This window comes from Patella vulgata, chromosome 1 (assembly GCF_932274485.2).
Source record: "Patella vulgata chromosome 1, xgPatVulg1.2, whole genome shotgun sequence".
Classification (NCBI taxonomy): Eukaryota; Metazoa; Mollusca; class Gastropoda; family Patellidae; genus Patella; species Patella vulgata.
In genome coordinates this window covers 33,847,035-33,868,193 of record NC_065879.2, presented here as the reverse complement: position 1 = coordinate 33,868,193, position 21,159 = coordinate 33,847,035, and the positions used below count along the sequence as shown (strand labels likewise).

The 21,159-nt window shown below is 33.2% G+C and overlaps 1 protein-coding gene across 1 annotated transcript; it reads left to right on the top strand.

Annotated features, from left to right (window-relative positions):
• Positions 1-14,414: 14,414 nt before the first annotated feature.
• On the top strand, positions 14,415-20,870 carry LOC126810200 (uncharacterized). Its single transcript, XM_056098586.1, has 3 exons — positions 14,415-14,855; positions 15,411-15,547; positions 20,863-20,870. The coding sequence occupies exons 1-3, from the start codon at positions 14,533-14,535 to the stop codon at positions 20,868-20,870; spliced, it is 468 nt and encodes a 155-aa protein (XP_055954561.1). The 5' UTR covers positions 14,415-14,532.
• The last annotated feature ends 289 nt before the right edge of the window (positions 20,871-21,159 follow it).

The following is a 21,159-nucleotide window of genomic DNA, read 5'->3' as shown; positions in this document are numbered from 1 at the left end:
CTTGAAAACTATACTCACCTAGTCATAGTTTGAATTCCATCCTAGATTTCATACAATATCTGATACTACAATAATTAGTGACGTGTCTAGACTGGGTATGGTGAGATATCAAATAAAACTCTCTCTACTTTTTCCTGACCAATGACCAGTGAGAAATAACTGATCAAGATACGTTGATTTGCAATTAATATTTATTTTCTCTACAAGAAGAATTTTACCATTTATTTTCTCCATTTACAAGGAGAATTTTACCTATTTATTTTCTCTATTTACAAGAAGAATTTTACCCATTTATTTTCTCTACTCTACAAGAAGAATTTTACTCAAACAGCAGCATTTCTGCCAAGTCCTATTCCAAAGAGAACATGTATTGCCATAATCTATGCAGTATTCGAAGGCAGGACATTCTAGTCCGGTTTTTATCATGGTCAATGAAGTCACTGTCCGTCCATTACCAGGCAATTTCCACAGCGATAAATTGGGTTAGAGATTTAACTAACGGATCAAACAGCTCACCTTTCTAAAAGCTCCTTTCATTGAATGTTTAAAGAAAAATAGAATAATTTCTTATTAGAACCATTTCAAGTTTATAACCCTAATCCTTTTTTCAGAAAATGTATATACCCCCACCCCCACCACCACCACTTAACCCTTACCCAAACAACAACTTACCTATTGTCTGGTTTTTCCATTTCCAGTGTGTAAGATAACGAATCAGGATTGCGACCATCTCCCCATTTAAGTTTTAGAAAGTTGGAACCAACCATAGAGCATTGTAATTTAGGTGGACTAGGAGGAAGTGATCGAGTGACTACTTTGGCTACAGAACTAAATGCCCCAACACCAATCTCATTCACAGCTTGAATTTTTATTCTATAAAAATAAATCAGAAACATAATAAGTAAAGAACATAGGTAACAGTACTGTCAGCTACCAGAAGTACTCATTCAAAATTCAATCAATTGCATTTTGTCTGTTAACGTCTGAGCCAATTTTATTCCCCTTGATTTGCTATTAAACATTGTGCACTACCCTGGTAGCTGATAGCCAATTAATAATAATAATAATAATGAAGTTTTATATAGCGTCTTCTCCATGTTAACACATGCTCAAAACGCTTTTTGTAATGGCTCTACTGGTAAAATTGTCGAAACAGGAAAGTCTTTAGTGCGGATTTAAATTGATTAAAAGTTTGTTGATTCTTGATCTGTTGTGGAAGTTCATTCCATAATCTAGGACCAGCTGAACTGAAAGACCTATACCCATATGACTTTAAATTATATCTTGGAACAACTAGTGACTATTTATTTTGAGAGCGAAGTGATCTAATAGGGTTGTAGTCATATAAGAGTTCAGATAAGTATTGAGCTTCCAATTAATGCACTGAAAGATCTTTGAACTTCACTTTACACCTTTTTTGTTCAGCAATACAGACATATCCTACTCCATGAAAGTTCTCCAATGTCTGTGAATTTAGAACTATTTAGTTTTATCAGTATAATACGCATCCTACCCTAACCTCAGTCCTGATTACTGAATCAAATTTCAAAGACAGAAAACCTTTGAGATTAAGCATACAACCTTACAATCATCAAACCAAAATTAAAAATTGTAACAGACGTAATATCTGCAGTATAATGCTTTAGAGCCCTTAGCCAAATCTTTATTTCTGAATGGGATTGGAGACTGGTTTATCTAAATTAATGATCTTAACATTCACAAATTTTCACAATAAACCAGTTCCAGTAAAATTTTATTGTATTTCTTAAAATTTGAAAAATATTTTACGATAATCTGAAAAGATTCCGATGTTTTGGTCTTTGGTAGGTAACCAAAACAACAGTATGATTTATGTCTGAAGTTCAGGGGCGGATCCAGAGGGGGTGGGTGGGTGGGGGGAATTGCCCCCCCCCCCCCTCTGCTCAGCTACATATTTTTTTTTGTAAATCAACACTTTTTATGAGAAAAGTTTCTCGGGCCGTGTGCTTTATCCTTTATCGTCAGATGTGGGACAGGATGGGCAATCAAAGCACAAGATAATGATATAGACATTATGTGATATCACAATTAATGCTTTGCATCCATGAAATTGAATCACAATGTCATTGAATTAATTCATAATAAAAATTGACGTCAAATGTGGTGTTGAATTTCTCTGTTTAAAAAGCTCAATGTGTATGTATATACGCCAAAATGACGATAGGGACCATGTCGGAGGGGGTGGGGGGGATACATTGTCTCAAGAACCTGGCAAACCCCCTCCTGCAAAAATTCCTGGATCCACCCCTGAAGTAATACTGTGTAACTAACCTGTAAACAGTTTCTGGCTGTAAATCATCAATAACATGTTCTGTAACACGATCAACGTTGATTATTTTATCACCAATATCTATATTATATCCCATGATATCAGCACCGTTATTGGCCGGCTCACGCCATGTCATAGTTATAGATGTGGCTGTTGTGGTAGTTTTTATTGTAGAAACAGAAGATGGACTAGAAGGGGGAGTAACACAGGTTGCATGAGTTGAAAACTGGCCAGCGCCTGCACTGTTCACAGCCTGTAATGGTAACAATATAGCAAATCATGCTGGCTACAACTCAACAAATAGGCAATAAATACGTTCACTGGTCATAATCTGTGATAGTGTGTTGCTAGTTTTACAAAGCATAATTTATAAGGAATATTTCAGGAAAATTAATGATTCTTTTAAAATATTCCTTTATACATAAGTGGCTAGTAATTTCACTGTATGTGATATCAAACACCTTGTGACGTCAGTATTTCCCAGAAAAATTGTACCAATTTAGTAAAGTAATACAGAGAATTTCCATACAGTGAGTGACGGGACCATTGATTGAAGGCCAGATTATCAAATGTTAATTCAACGCAAATCGTGAGACGGGACCGCTGATTGATGTCGTAATTCAGAATATTCAGAATCCGGACTACCCAAAACTCTTTTAGTTGAAGTAACATGGAAATAAATTGGGACATGAAAACAATAACGGATTTCACAGAATGCCGTAGTATTCAGATGTCCACTGTATATCTATTGTAAATTGGAACGTTAAACAGATCTTTAAGAGAATGTTTTTTAAAATGACTAAGAACATTACTAATAATAATAATAATAATAGTCTTATTACCTGAACTCGTAATGTATATAATGATGCTGGTATCAAACCCTTGGCTTCATAACAAGTTTTAGGTCCTGCATACAACTGTAATAAAACAAATTTTGAGTTGATGTTGGATAAAAATCTATTGTTTCTGAGAAGAGACAAAACAAAAAGTGTCTCTTCAAACTCGAATACAGTTGTATTAAAGATGCATTATGTAAGAGCTAAATCTGCCAATTGAAGGTCTCTATCTTATTTTCAAATGTTATTTAGACATTTATTTACATAATCAATTCTCTAGACCATCGGATAGACATGAATTACATGGATTAGGGCAGCCGCGAGATTTAAAAATATAATGATAAAATGGATAATCAAGACTACCTCAATTGTCAAGTACTGTTTCTAAGATAACAAACAATCTATACTACATCTTCAAACAGCCATAACTTCGCTCAGAATTTAGTAATTTGAATAAAATTTTAACATATTTATTTTTATTATCTATTTTTGAATGATTAAATCAAGAACAGCCATCTCTAGAACTGTACTTAAATCTTACATAATGCATCTTTAAGTATTTTACATTTAGTACAATATCATTCCATCAGTGAAGCAGGAATTCAGAATTTTATCAACAAATAATGATGTACCTGGAAGAAATCTGACTGATCTGTACGATGTTGCCATTCTAATCTGTATTCTGTTATTGCCGCTCCATTATTAAAAGGTTCCTCCCAGCTGATTATTGCACTATGTGGAGACTTACACACTATTGACGGGGATTTCGGGGCATCTGGTACACCAGCGCCACTTATAACTTCCAGGGAATCAGACCAAGGTCCAGCCTATAATACACAAATAAATAAATGATACTTATTCCATGCTCAATATTTCAGTATTATTTAAGGTCAGTAGTGTGAAAATTGAGAGTGAATGAACCTTGCATTAATAGGTATTAACAATCTTACCAAGAAAATAAATATAAATAATTAACCTTTAATTAACATAACCCTAAACGTAGACTCTTCTAATTATCAAAAATAAAAGCAATGACCTACATAAATCAGTCAAATCAACGATGACCTCCAATTTCATGTATTTGAGTTTCACAGATTGTGAATTGACAGAATAGCTATGAAATGATATGAACTGGGATTCTGTCAAAAGTTAAATAAATATGTTAACCAGAAAAGTCATAACAGCCAATTCTGTATTTAACAATAAATAAAGCCCATAGAGTTATATCAGTCCTGCATTCAGGGACTAGAGGAGTAGTTAGCCAACATATGTCATTAAGAACCAAAGTCCAGTCGTAAAGAATCACACTTGATATTGGTTTGGGAAGACAAACAGAAGACATTCTTTTAAACGCATGGCAGATAGATATTCATCTAATATTTTCTTGGTCACCTGATGATTTTCCCCCTTTCACTATTTGTCAGGTGTTATCTAGAAACTTCAATGGACCAACCCCAACTCACAAGACATCATTGACAGTCAGTAATCACTTACTCCTCTGTGTGAAGAAGAAATTGACTTACCCCTATCCTGTTGAAAGCCCTGACTTGTATCAAATAAGGCCGCCCCGGTGACAAACCTGCCACTATACAATCTAAATCTTGTCCTTTATAAACTTCTCTCATTGTATTATCTGGTGATATCATCTGTACAGCAAAACAATTTACTGGTGCTCCACCATTATCATCAGGATAACCTATTGGGGAAGGAGAAAGATATTATATTTAGAATTTGGTTTTAATTAGATCAGAGTAAGTGTGAAGGGGCGTTAAGTTTCCATTGGGTTCTAGTCTATAATACCTGTTCTTTGATAACTATACCATCAGATATGTCTTTCTACACAAGAGAGAGAAATGGGGTTTAACTTCCACTTAACATAAACTAGATCATTTCAGGACTAACCCATGGTTTAATTTTATTCCAATAATTTGCTTATGCGAAGGGGTCTTTGGCAGTTGGAGGAAACCGGAGGACACTGAGCAAATCCACGAGGTTGGACAGGTGACTCTACTCCTTGTCACATAGAACCGGGAAATTGAAACCACACCAGTTGACTCAATGACAGACCTTATACAACGCTCACACGCTAACCATTCGGTCATCCAACCCCACCTTTCTGTTCAAACATAGAAATGAAATGAGGTTTAACGTTCTACATTTCTACACCAACCAGGCTAATGAAGAAGGGCAGAGGCCACAGAGAGTACTATGAGGGTGGCTATGGTATGTTTATGTGCCTGTATTGAAGTCATCTGTATCACAATGACCAGCCTTGTGAATGTACAGATAACATATACTCAAGCCATACTATATCTACTTAATGTTAAATAAGATAAATCATTTTTGTTTTAAATCCCAAACTATGATCTAGCAATTCTTGATAACTGGTGCTAACTTTAAATTATTTATTGATCATATATGTTTTAGCCTAATTTCAAAACTCAAAAGTACTTACTCCAACGAAGATGTAACGAAGTTGCTTTTGGTTTTCCTTGTAGTTTAGGTGATGGACATTGCCCAGGTACAACAGGTAATGTAGTAACAACAGCAGCTTCTGAGAACTAAAATAGAACCAAATTAGAAATTGTACCATTCTCTACACACCTCACTTTTGCAATATGAGCGGATGATCATTTGAAAATCCTTAGCTCAACCCTGCCGTAAATTATAATTATACAGGCAAAATTGTTGTAATATATAAAAAGGAAACATAATGTCATTTTGTTATTTTTTCTCCCTTCAATCACCTTAAAGACAGTAACAATCTAGTAGAGGTGGGTTTTACTGTCAGTTACTAATTTCACTAATGTAAATGATAAGCAAAGGATTTAATAATATCACTGGAATTTAAATACACAGATTTTTAAAAAACATAATGTTATCAATAATTTTACAAAATGTATATAACATTGTATAATATATAAATGTACTAACCTCACTCTGACCACCACAACTATAACAAGCCACTCTAACTCTATATGTGTGACCTGGGGTCAAATGCTCAAATGGATGTTCTCTCTCTAACCCTTCATATACGGTTTCATAACCTGACAGGATAAATAACAACAATCAATTATTATAAACTTAGCAAGCAGTTGCCATGCAAGATATGCCAACATTTTGCAAGAGATGGACAGAGAACGAGCTAAAAAAAAAAGAAGCAATTTTTCGTACAATCAAGCAAGTTATAGTCCGATCTGCGGGAATATTGAAAGAAACAAGATCTTTTGGATATGTATTAAGTTTCATCAAAATCGGATAAAAACTGTTATCTCTTAAGGGTCCACAACCTTGGTATTACATACTTGTACACTATTTGCATACAAGGAGCGGCCATTTTGTCAGTAAGTTTTGGTCCGATTTTCATCAAATTCAACCGTCATTATGGTGTAATAGTGATATATCAAAATGGTTTTTAAAATCAAACAAGCGGTTGCCATACAAGATACGCCCACATTTTGCACGAGATGGAAGTGAGCCAGCTAAAAAAAAAAAAGTGATTCTTCGTACAATCAGGGGCCATAATCCAGGAAGTTAGGGTCCGTAACACGCATATAATGAAAGGAACCCAGATCTTTGGGATATAAATGTATATTTTAAGTTTCATCAAAATCGGATAAAAATTTCTAATACTACTAATAGTAAGTGCAGGGGGACTGCACCACACATAATTTACACAAACAAATCTACAGACAAGACACAATACACAGAAATCACAAACGAACATATCAAATTAAGTGAATGGATTCGGGGGCTAGCCAGCCGTAAGTGTCCACTGCTCTGTACAGTCCTGTAGTGACACAGACTTCACTCAGAATTGAAAACAATCAATCAGGAATACAACCCAGAGAAAACCATTGTGTAATAACAGCATGAGTCATGAGCTGCTATATGCCACATGAAATATGAATGTAGGCATACTGAAGTAAAATGACCTATACAAGCAACCCTATCGGTGAAATATATAAAAAAAAACAGGTAGTCTAAAACTAAATGGTCTATGTTAAGTGAGAAACATTTTAAGTATTCAATAGAATTGAGGTATATTGACTATAAAGTTAGGGCATCTGTTCCATTTACCACAAAAAAATAGGAAAAAACAAAACAATACCTAATACAAAGAAGCAAAATGAGATAAAAGACAGCCGTCTGCTAACTGAATGATGTGACGTAAAAGGCGATAGGTTGCCAAATGACGTCAATGGTTGAAATGTAATAAAATCAACAATAAAAAGGACAATAATCCAGATAAGATAACACCAAAAGGTTAATAAATTATAGATTTAGGAACTAATCGAAATTATTCAGCTATGTAATTGCACAAAATATAAGACGCAATACACCTATAAGAAATGCAAAACAGGTATGTTAAAGAAATCGTACTATCATGGTACTATGAAAGTGTATTTATATAAAGTTTATATAAAGGCACAAAATAAGGGTGATAATCCAGATAGGATTAGGGTCCACAACCTTGGTATTACATTTTGTCGGGCAGTTTTACTCTGATTTTCACGAAATTCAAACTCAACCATTATTCGGATGTAACGGTAATATATTTGAACAGTTTTTAAAAAAAATTAATAATTGTGACCACTAAAGGGTCTACAAGCTAAAAACATGATTTTCGTACAATCAGGGGCCATAACCCAGGAAGTTATGGTCCGATATAGCGAAAGGGACTGAGATCTTTGGGACATAATCCTTTATTTTATGATCAGTAGTGGAATATCGCGTTTTATCAGTGAAATAAAAGTGTTATTCCACTGGCTAGAAGCGGACAAAGTAGTCCATGTTGTTTTTACCTAAAATGATTGTAAAATCCTAAAATAAATAGAACATTTGTTGTTTTGTCGTGAATAACATATTTTATTTCATCTCTAAGCAAGAAAACGTTTATATTTTCACTCGTGCTACGCATTCGTGAAAATATAAGTTTTCTTGCTTCTCGATGAAATAAAGTATGTTATTCACTCTAAAATGACAAATATCCTCTATATATTTCAAGTTTCATCAAAATCAGAAAAAAATTGTGACATGTAGAGTGCCCCCAAACAAAGTCTGGACGGACATCCAAGCAAACAGGAACAATGACAATAATATCCATATAAAAATCCAATCTAATGATTATTATTACTTCTTTTATCTTTAGAGACTACGGTTACTTTAATATGTGCCAAATATAACTTAATTCTGTAGTTATAATAAGTATATAGATGATGTTAATAATGTTGTTTTTATAATTTTCAACAATACTACCCAGTAATGAAAAATATAATAGTGAAAAGGAATGCTTATTAAAACAAATTAATATATTTCTGTCATTTTTCTATCATACTGAATTATGTCTATATATGTGTCCATATATGTGAAGTTTGTGGAGGTGCATTTTATCTGCATAGAGACATTAATTGTCTGTCTGAATTTCATCTGTCATGGTCATCTTTAATGTACACAATCAATTTGAACAAGTCACACTCTTCTGACATTTAAGGCATACTTTTTACTTGTTGAAAAGAGATATGGTACTGTCAGTTTGGGGTTGGGGTTTGGAATCAAAAATAAGTATGAACTTACCATTACCATTGCCATCATCTAACTGTAGTTGTAATATGTATCTTGTTATTCTGCCGCCACCTTCATCTGCTGGTGGGTCTACAAATATTTACATACTATAACACTTACTTTATATATTATATGCTTACTTTAAAACATTGTATTCCTTACTTCAAATATCACAGGGCTTACTTCAAACTTCATAATGTTTATTCTAAACATTATAATGCTTAATTTTAAACATTAAACATAATGCTCAATTTATACATTAAACTTAATGCCTAATTTAAACATTAAAATGCTTCATTTAAACATTGCACAACTTACTTTAAACATTATAATGCTTAATTTAAACATCAAACATAATGTTCATTTAAACATTAAAATGCTTCATTTAACCATTGCAGAACTTACTACATGTATAAACATTATAATGCTTACTTGAAACATCAGAATGATTATTTTAAACATTATAATGCTTACCTGAAACACAATGCTTAAATTAAACATAATAAAACTCACACTAAACATTAAATCACTTTTGTTAAACAATATACCATTTATTGCAACATGTAACTAAAAATTACAGAAAGTATGAAAATAATTACCCCATGAAATTATTGCTAACAGAGGATTATGTGTCAGGGTACAATGTAATTCCAGCAATACTATTTAACATCAAGAAACTGATGTAACTTTTGGACATTTAATAAATATGTTCATGCACACAAACCGTAATTTCATATTTTACAGAACATTACAGTTTTTATAAAGCCAACCACCATAACAATTTCATGGCCCCAAAATATAGCATACAGTGTTCCAGCTAGACATTTTTTTCACAATATGATAACATTTTTCAAATGAACATGTTTAATCTACAAATGGAAGGAATGGGACAATAATTTACTGTCACCAATAATATTTTCAACTTTATCTGTGTATGAATAATAACTCAAGGTGATCAAATGGAGGTGCTAAAAAACACATGGAAAACCCAGAAACATGGAGTTAATATTGCCAAAGGCTTAAGTGTGACTTTGAAAATGACAGACTTGCTAATTATCTTCTTGTTTAAATCAATTGATTCAGAGTTTAAATGTTTTTGTATTTTTTTTAAATGAGATATCAGACTTAAGCTCTAAGTGTTAGATAGAGGTAGGAAAGTGATTTTATATCCCTCATTATTAAGCAACAGTGTATATACAGGTTAAGCTTAATTGAATTCCAAAATTCAGTCACCATTACAAGATAAACGTCTCTTATCAATGGAAACATATCATGATTTCAATAAGAGGATGTACATCTTTAGCGGCGTGATAGAACTTAGAAGTATTAAGAGAATTTTATTTAATTCAAAAATTGTTTTAAGAAGTAGGAAAGACATAATAGTTGATTAAAGGGGAAGATTTATCAGAAGCAGCTGTCTTGCCTAGTAGTTTAAAATAACATGACCTCTTTGATCTGGGCCAAATATAAAATGGAGAGAATGAATTTCATTTTGTAAGATGACAATCTGTCTTCATGGTAGTTAAAGCCAACATGGCTGATTATGTGGTCAATTATCACCATTTTATATCTCAAATGAAACTTAAACTACTAAAGCAACAGATTTTAAACAAAGTTAAAGCCAATGGCAATTGTTCATTTAAGTGTCGACATTTTGGCCAAAAATGAAATTAAAATATGTAAACTAAATAAAACAAAAGTAGAACCATATAGACCTTGTCCTATCTAATCGAAATAATAACACATTTTAATTAGACCTAGATCAAAGAGGTTTAATATCTCTTTTAAATATAGGATTAACAAATAATTAGCAATCTAATTTCAAGAAATATTTGAATAATTTCGTTAAGTTATGACCAATGTCCACCAAACATGATATCACAACCATCTTTATCTGTAAGATTTGAAAATTCACAAAGATCATGGTTAATGATCTTAGACAAATCATAGTAAATCTTGGAAACTAATTTGTCAAGAATTACAATTCTGGCTCTCATCGAATCTCAAAAAAAAGAAATTCATTTCTAAACAAAATATTATTCTGTTAAGCTTAAATTCATCATCACAAAAAACAATATTTTATTTTTGTAACTGATTGAAAAAAGGAAATTCATTTCTAATCAAAATATTATTCAGTTAAACTTATAAACTCATCATCACAAATATGAATATTTTATTTTTGTAATTGATTGAAATTATGTGTGAATATATCCAGCTGCACTGGAACTGATGTGCCGTTTATAGTGTGATACAGATATCGTTAATGTAGTCACACTGGGGTGCATATTGACAAGTGAAACAGCTCTTTCAATGTATATTTTATTTCTTGCTTGTTGAAGCTGTGCATTGTGTCATGCTGGGTGGAAATTGGCCCTAAAAGGTGGAATTAATGAAATCATATTGTAGAATAAAGATTGTGTTCAGGTAATATTTACACATTGGTCAGCACCCATTAGTTTTAAAAACTGTCTAGCCACAACACTGCAAACAAAATAAATTTGTGATTTATCAGACATATTCTTTAATTTTGATGATTCAATAGTATGCCAATGACCAGCGTTCTATTCTTTGACAGACCAACGGCTGCCAGGCAGGATACGCCCACATTTTGCAGAGATGGATAGAGAACAAGCTAAACAAAAAAAAGATTTTTCGAACGATCAAGGGCCATAATTCAGGAAGTTACAATTCGATATGCCCGAATATCGACAGGAACCAAGATCTTTGGGTTATGAAGATATATTTCAAGTTTCATCAAAATCAGATCAAAATTGTGACTTCAAGAGGGTCCACAACCTTGATATACCATATATTTTACACTATTTGCGTTCCGAGGGGTGGCCATTTTGTCCGGTAGTTTTGGTCCGATTTTCACGAATTTCAAACTCAACCATCATTAGGGTGTAACGGTGATATACTAAAATATTTTTTAATTCGGATAAAATTGTGACCTCTAGAGTGACAAGCTAAAAAAGGCGATTTTTCGTACAATCAGTGGCCATAATTCAGGAAGTTATGGTCCAATATGCGCAAATATCAACAGTAACCAAGATCTTTGGGTTATAAACATGCATTTCAAGTTACATCAAAATCGGATCAAAATTGTGACCTCTAGAGGGTCCACAACCTTGATATACCAGATGTTTACACTATTTGCGTAGGGGGGGGCGGCCATTTCGTCTGTCAGTTTTCGTCCCGATTTTCACAAAATTCGAACTCGACCAACATTACGGTGTAATGGTGATATATTCGAACAGTTTTTTAAATCAGATAGTAATTGTGACCTCTAGTGGTACCACAAGCTTAAAACGCGATTTTTCGTACAATCAGGGGACATAATTCAGGAAGTAACGATCCGATATGCGCGAATATTGAAAGCAACCAAGATCTTTGGGTTATAGACATGAATTACAAGTTTCATCAAAATCGGATCAAAATTGTCTCTCTACAGGGTCCACAACCTTGATATACCATATTTTTACACTATTCACGGACAATTATGGTCCGATTATCACGAAATTCGAAGTCAACCTTCAATATGGTATAATGGTTATATAATCAAACGTTTTTTTAAAATCGGATAATAATTGTGATATCCAGAGGGACCACAAGCTAAAAAAGGCGATTTTTCGTACAATCAGGGGCCATGATTCAGGAAGTTAAGATCCAATATGCGCAAATATCGAAAGGAACCAAGATATTTGGGTTATAAACATACATTTCAAGTTTCATTGAAATCTGTTTAAAATTGTGACCTCTATAGGGTCCACAAGCTAAAAAGGGGATTTTTCGTACAATCAGGGGCCATAATCCATGAAGTTTTGATCCGATACATGCCAATATCGAAAGCAACCAAGATCTTTTGGAGATAATTCTATATTTCAAGATTCGTCAAAATTGGATAAGAATTGTGACCTGTAGAGTGTCCACAAACAATGGTGGACGGACGGACAGGGGCGACGACAATATACGTCCACATGAAAATGGGGGCGTATAAAAATGGATTCAGTTGAAACACTGACTTACCCCATGTAACACGGAAGCTGTGAGACTGTAATCGACCTTTGACTTGAGGTTTAGCAGGAACTGATGGTTGCTCTGGTAACGTTCTATAACAAACAACATCGCTCCATTTACTCTGACCCTCATCATTCTTGGCAGCCAGCTACAAAGAAATAATGCATACATAACAACAAGCACAAAAATAAGTCTATTTAAAATCAACGAGTCAGATCACAAATAGACATTTAAGGGATACTGAATACCCTGAAAACTACAATAGTGTGAAAAGTTGAATCTCAGTAGAAAAGTGGTTCCACTGCATATTTACAATAGCAGGCAATGTAAACAATTTTAATGCTAACAGGTCAATGACTGGAAAAAATCTGACTCCTAAGTAAAAGATAACTAATATTTCGCATATTGTGCATATAAAAACTTACTCTATATTTATATTCTGTATTACGTCGCAGATTACGGATTGTGAAAGACAAACTTGATCCATTATAAACAGATAAGAAACCATGACCCTGAAAATAAAAGTTTAATGTCTATATTGTTGTTAAAGATGTGTTCCTTTACAGTTAATTATGCCACATATTGCAACCTAAAAACATTATCTTTCACTAAATGAATGATATTTCTTATGAACAATAAAATAAATAAAATAAGAAGGAATTCCTTAAATGACAACCACAAGTTTGGCAGAAAATTATTAGCAAGCAAGTAAGTGTAGGATATAGCTTTATATACTACAAAAACACTTAGCCTATGGCTAAGTGACAGATGTACCCATAATGACAGTATATTTAGATAACAAATTAAATATGTTTTCCCATTCATAGTTTACAAGCTAACATATTTTTAGCAAGAAACATATTTTTTGCAGTAGTTTGAATATATCTCCAATCAAGGTTTATGTATTTCGGCTCTTGACTGTCGAGGAAAGAGGAGCATCAAAGGGACATCAAAGACATTGTAATTACTTATACTATTTTTAATCATAAACATACTTACTGATGACTCATCTTCCATTTGTAATTGAAATTGATCATCATTGGGTCGTTTAATCCAGGATAATGTTAAGGCATAAACAAACTGTGAGCCTAACATTGGCGGATCTGGTTGTGATGGTACAGTACCACTAGTATAAAAACTAACTGGCTCACTAAACTCACTGTAATAAACAATTAATAATTCAAAGACTGACAGCAAGCTACAAAACTACACCATCCAGCAGTTTAAGTCATTTGACCAGTTTAAAAAGGTTGTCACCAATCAATTATGTTTTCAAATGAATTTCATGGCTTGTTTCTATGAGAAGCTACAGTGGACTCGTGTCACATCCTATCTCTGATCACTCCGGATTGCTGTGACATTCGACATGATTTTCATGTCCCGATTTATTTCCTTATTACTTCAGCCAAAAAATCGCTGGTAAATCCGAATTCTGTATGTTTCGGATTCCGAAATCAATCAGCCGTCCCGTCACATAATTTCCATTGAATCGACACAGTATAATCCGTACTTCAAACGGTGGGTGTGAAGCATCCAATTATTGGTGAGATTAAAACTCAATGGGTGTGAAGCCAGAAAAGATTAACAAGCAATCACCAATCAATTATCGGTGAGATTAAAACTCACAAGCGCCGCTCTCTGTTGATTACTTTGATAATGTTATAAATTCTTTGTTGATTATTTTACAATTTATAATCTCTTGTAAGAGTGCGCTTGGTATTTGATTTTAGTTACTCATGTCAAATACCGCGACATTATATAAAAATTGCCGCGATTGAAGAATCATTATACACTATTGTATTCAAAATGTCTGAATGTCCTGCAAAGCGTGCCCGAACAGATTTGACATTAGATGTCAAGCGGCAACTTATAGCAGATTTCGAGAAAGTTCCACGACCTGCGCAGAAGGATTTAGCCGTTAAGTATTCAATTGGCCGAGCTACAGTGTCAGACATATTAAAGCGTAAAGATGAATTTAAACAGAAGTTTGCCGATAATTTAAACTGCAGTAAGAAACGATTTTATACCAACTCAAAATTTGAAGACGTCAACAGAATGACACGTGAGTGGTTTGTACGCGCCAGAAGTAAAAACATTCCAATATCAGGTCAAATAATTAAGAGTAAAGCGTTACTTTTTGCAAATGAAATGAATTGTGGTGATTTTAAAGCATCGGATGGCTGGCTTTCTTCGTGGAAAGAACGTTTTAACATCAAAGGATTTAAAATTAGTGGCGAAAGTGCAGGTGTTGACATCGATAGCGTTGAAGAATTCCATGCGCGCATCCCAACTATTGTTGAAGGCTATTCTCCTGAAAACATTTTTAATTGTGATGAAACAGGTTTGTTTTTTAGAGCATTACCAGACCGATCATTATGTGATAAAAAAATGGGCGCTAAAGGGGGAAAAATTTCTAAAGAACGATTAACAATCCTATTTTGTTGTAGCGCAACTGGTGAAAAACTAAAGCCTCTTGTGATCGGTAAAGCAGAGAACCCAAGATGTTTTAAGGGAGTGGACAAAATCAACCTGCCAGTCAATTGGTCGGCCAATCGCAAAGCTTAGATGACAGGTGCCATTTCCTCTGATTGGCTTGAAAAACTCAATCGTCAAATGAGGCGTCAACGACGTAACATTCTTTTGTTAATGGACAATGTACCGTCACATATCTGTGACACGTACAGCAACGTAAATATTAAATTTTTGCCACCAAATACTACATCAATATTACAACCACTAGATCAGGGTATAATCAGAGCATTTAAAGCACGATACAGACATCATATGATGACACATTTGATTACGCGAATAGATGAATGTAGTAAAGCCAGCGATTTGGTGAAGGGTGTGACTGTGCTAAATGCTATAAATTGGACTCCCAAAGCATGGCGTGAAACAACCGTTTCAACAATTAGCAAGTGTTTTAATCGATGTGGATTTAGTGTGGACGTAACTCCCGATGACGAAGATGACAATGTGCCACTAGCAAGACTAATCGAGACCTTGGTGCCTGAAACCAACGCGAGTGAAGACGGGTTTGTGAATTTTGACAGTGAAATACCAACCAAGTGTGACGATGAACTGGACATTGAACGACAGATTATAAATGAACACATAACAGAGAAGACAAGTGGACAATTGACTGAAGACGGGGACGATGAAGAATATACATTAACGACAAATTTGACCTATTCAAAATGCCTACGCATCCTCAACGACATTAAACACTTTGCACAGATTAAGGACGAAAAAGATGATCCCAACAATTAATTTGTTAGAAGATGTTGTCGAGGACTCCGCCTTACGATATGCTTCCGGTAATCTTAAGCAAACTACTTTAAACGACTACATGCATTGATATTATATTGTACACATGCATTGATATTACATGTAAATGATTTTATGAATATATTGTACGCATGTATTGTTATTGTTAATTATTTAATGTAATAAAATTTTGAAAGTACAGAAAAGTTTATCATTTATAAAGGGAATAGCATTCTGGTGATTCGAAGCTACAATATAAAAATACTTCCGGTTTTCGAAGTTACAGTATTTCCGGTTTTGGAGAAAGCTTGGTATTCCGAAACGTTGTGTGATCCGAATTACTGTAACGATCCCGTACGAGATCGGATGTGACAGAGTCCACTGTATACTAATTAAGCCCTTCATGTATGAAATGTGATGAGTGATTGCAAGGAGTTGGACAGAACAATATATATAACCATAATAAAAGTAAAGTTAATTTAATGTACTATATGTGTCAAAAGGGTGCTCACTAAAGTATCCAAGTAGCAAGGACTTATTATTGTACATATTCTAAACAAACATTTGGAGTTTGTTGGATAAATGAACAATCAACTACAAAAAGTATGATTTCATCATATGACTTGGGTAATAACTGAAAATAGCAACTGATAACAAATTTAGAAAACAATTACTGTGCAGGCTTTGTTTAAGGGCAATATTTATCCCCTATATGTTCCAATAATATTTAATGTCTACATTAAAATTCTGTGCCATTTCTTTAAACTAACCTCTTTCCGATACCATTGATTGCAGCTAATCTAAATGTATATCTTGTAGCCGGATGTAAACGTGACACACGATACTGTTTCTGTAAACCATTGTATATTTCTACAAAACTATCTCCCTAAAAATTACAATAATTATTATTACTACTTCATGTAATGGTCTAGAAGGTAGTCAATAGTTATTTTAGATCTGAGCTTCAAAATTTATCAATGAAACCCATTTCTCTCTTATACAAAGTAGTATCAGGCATTCCAGAGAAAGCTAGCCTACCGTCACCCCCCCCCCCCCTAAAACACATCAAGATTAGTAGACAAATGTGTACGAAAAAAATTACCTGTTCATATTCTAATGTGTAAGTTGAAATTTTAGACCCATTTTCAATAGCAGCCTAAAAATATAAAAACGTTAATATAGTAAAATACAAATAAAAAATTAAGACTGCATTAAATTTCGTTATAGAAATCTTAGATTGGGACTATACAATCTTCATCTCTCTGCCTGCAAAATTTCATGATCCATAATAAGTTAGTCAGATCTAAATGGTTCATCCAAGCATTTTAATTCTATTACCGGAATATAGCTGTTCACTATGTTGTCCTAAACATTGTAATCTATCGTATCAATGTCTCGCTTACACTTTTCATTAATCATTATAATCTATCCTATCAATGTCTCTCTTACACTTTTCATTAATCATTATAATCTATCCTATCAATGTCTCTCTTACACTTTTCATAAATCATTATAATCTATCCTATCAATGTCTCTCTTACACTTTTCATTAATCATTATAATCTATCCTATCAATGTCTCTCTTACACTTTTCATAAATCATTATAATCTATCCTATCAATGTCTCTCTTACACTTTTCATTAATCATTATAATCTATCATATCTATATCTCTCCTACAGATTTAACAGTGTAATCTGTCCTATTAATGTTCCTCATAGAGTTTTTATTAAACAATGTAATATGTCCTATTAATATTTTTGGTATTTTTTTTTAATACCAATACTATAGATTAACTAGATCAAATCAATTTCTTCTGTAAAATCCATGTAAATACAATAGTTTAAACTTACATTCCATTTGAGCATAATAGAAGTTTTGGTTCTAGAGACAAGTTTAGGAGGTTGTGGTGAGTCTGGTTCACATGAAGCTGTTCTGAATGTGATAGGGTCTGTTAATGATCCCCGTAGATCATCATTTAACACAGTACACACACTGAAACAATTAAACGAGCATATTGACAAACAAAATTCTTTTGGGGTGTCCCCATAAATAAATAATCCAATATTAGTACTATAGGCATCCATACGATTAGGAAAAATTACAGTTGGTTGTCTAACAAATAAAAACAATCGAGAAATAAGCCACTGAAGAAAGGAACAAGAATTAGTAATGAAAAATTAAGATGGTTGAAAATCACTTGATTTTGCACCACAATCTTAATACTGTCTTCAAATAAAGCAATAATAATTGAGGATTTTTTTTTTTCAAACAAGCCAGTCATGAAGCACTTTTTATACTAGGATGTGCTTAATTACATAATATGGGGCAAAATTAAAGGTGCTAAACCTCAAACTCAATATTTTCAATGATGTTCGAAATTATAAAACATGAATCAGAATTCTATATTGATCCATTTTAGTCAATATCAATGTTGTTATCTTGTCGAGAAAATATGGGATCCTAATTTCCAATATTTAAGACACAATGAACATTATTTGTAGTATATATTTTTGTGTATGGCCTAAATCAGTCATTTTACCAATTCTTAGTTTTAATACCATAAGGAAGTAATAGAAAAAAATATGATATCGATAAACATAAAAATACATTTCTTATATGGCCTTCATAATAATTTATAGTTTTAATATTATCGTTGTTTAACGTCCGCTTCCATCGAAGGTGATATCGCACAGATATTAATATTATCAGGAAGTAATAGTAGAAATATATCAAACGGAAATGTATTCAACAATTAAAAATTGTTTATTCTGACTTTTATTTTCTCATTGTTTTTATTAGTGTGCAAGCAGAAATGAAATGAAATGGGGTTTAACGTCCTACTGTTCTGCTCCGACTGGGCAAATGAAGACAGGTGCAAGCAAGCAACTCGAAAAACTGATAAAAACAATTGGCTTTGATTGCTATCTGATGTTATAATGGTTAACAATATGGTAACAACTTGTTTTATAAACTTACCGTAAGAAATAATCTGTGGCTGGTTTTAAGTCCTTTAGAGTTATCTCTGTAGCATCACCACTATAAAATATAACATAATAACAGTTCAGTTCAATTCCCAATATATTTGTTTAGAAAACAGCTCTTTAAACATACATTATGTAAGAGCTAAATCTGCCTATTGCAGGTTTTTATTTAGGCCTGAAATGTTATCTAAATTATTAATTAGACATTAATTATCTTATCCAGACCATAATCAGCTGTCGATGGCATTGCCAGCCTGCGATGTTTATTGGATTAGGTTTCGATTTGATGTTCGACTTCCATTCATAATTTAATCATGAAATGGATAATCAAGACTATGTTTTTTTATCCTACCGACTTCAGTAATGATGATCGAGGCTAGGCCGAAAATTCAATCGCTAAAATCTCGGTTCAGAGTGAATCAATTTGACTGAAATTTTCAGCAAATTCTCTTTACAGTATCTAGTTTTTAACTATTATAGTGAGAACTGCCAGCTCTTTATCTAATCTCCCATAATGTATCTAGTTTTTAAATACTATAGTGAGAACTGTCAGCTCTTTATCTAATCTCCCATAATGTATCTAGTTTTTAAATACTATAGTGAGAACTGTCAGCTCTTTATCTAATCTCCCATAATGTATCTTTAAATAGAAATTAAGACATATTAGAGGTAACAAGGACTATAAATTGGCTAACCTGTAAACTGGTTTATATTTAGCCTCTCTTCCTTTATCTGAGAGCAGCAGTTCATATTTAATATCTGTAGTATCAAAATCTATCTCAGCATCCTCTTCTGGTGCCGCTACTTGTATAAGAGCACTACGTGTTTCAATATCACATACCTACGAGCCAAAACAGAAGTATCAATAATCATGTATATCACATGGTTTTATTGAATACTAAATGATATAGTAACTGGTAAGTGTATGACTCTAAGTATGAAGATGGCAAAAACATTAGATCTAATTTAATTCTGTTTGGCATAGCAAACCTACAGTTACAGTATCGGCCTAAAAATTTCTTTAGTTGATATATTGGTTATATAAAATTACGGCAAGCAACAATTCATTTGGTTGATGGGAAATGCTCCTGGTGTATTTGGTCACAAAAATTAAATATGACATCGAAAAATTAGGAAAAGGTTTAGCCTAGGGGTATGCTGTTAATGTGTAATAATTTAACCTTTCAAATGAGATGTAGAGACTATGACATAATGCCACAAGGATTATTCTTTTTGTTGCTGTTATTTTAATCCATGTTGATGGTTTCACTATGAATTTTTTTTATATTGACCTTAAGTTTACTAAATGTCAGTGTGCTTAATAACGATAAGTGGATACTTGTTGAAACGTTGTGCGTTTAGAATAAAACTAGTAATTGTATCCCATAAAAACTGTGTTCTGTTAATTCTCATACCAGTTGTAGAGTATTGTTACATTTTTATTTTTGTATTTTGTTATGCAGTTTTCCTGCACTGTATATCAACTTTAACACTTAAGTATATGTATATATTCATTAAACACATCTGACATATTCTCCTACCTTTGGTAGTGGCATATTTGATAAATATTGCAACACAAACGTGTTGTCATCTTCTGAGTCTAACGGTCCATTTTCTGTTGGTGAAATTCCCCCACATGTCATAGTAGGATGATGAACATCACCATTGACTGGAAAAATAACCCCACATGATCATTGATTTATACATAATTTAAACATTGTCAAGTCAATATTAATGTTTTACAAGAAACAGTGAGATCTATAAATGATAAGTTTGTACAGCTGTTCTATAATGTAGTTTGACATCAGTGACAATATCTACTCTTTTATTAGCTTTATCTATGTACATACATAATATATAATATATTGTATGTATTCTTTATCTAGATCAATAAAATAGAGTAACATGTCATTTTGGGACTACCATATGGTATTATGTATTTCAATAATTGGTTCTCACACAGCTGATTCTATCAGTGGGGGGGGAACTGGTGAACCAAGAGCCAGACTGATACGGTTAGGAAGACGATTCAACTGAAATTACTATAAAGGTAGCCCACTCGCAAAATGAAATAAATGTCCTACTTTTCTGGGTCAACAAAGGGTAATGAAGACAGATATGTTTTGCAATGTGTTATGAGGGAAACTACTGTGACAGACAGCATTTTTTCCATCTGCTCATCA

Excerpts from the sequence above, each read along its gene's own strand:
- LOC126810200 (XM_056098586.1), top strand. The coding sequence starts at position 14,533 with ATGTCTGAATGTCCTGCAAAGCGTGCCCGAACAGATTTGACATTAGAT. Across the intron at positions 14,856-15,410 it reads CAAATAATTAAGAGTAAAGC|CAACGTAAATATTAAATTTT; the intron begins GTTACTTTTTGC and ends TGACACGTACAG.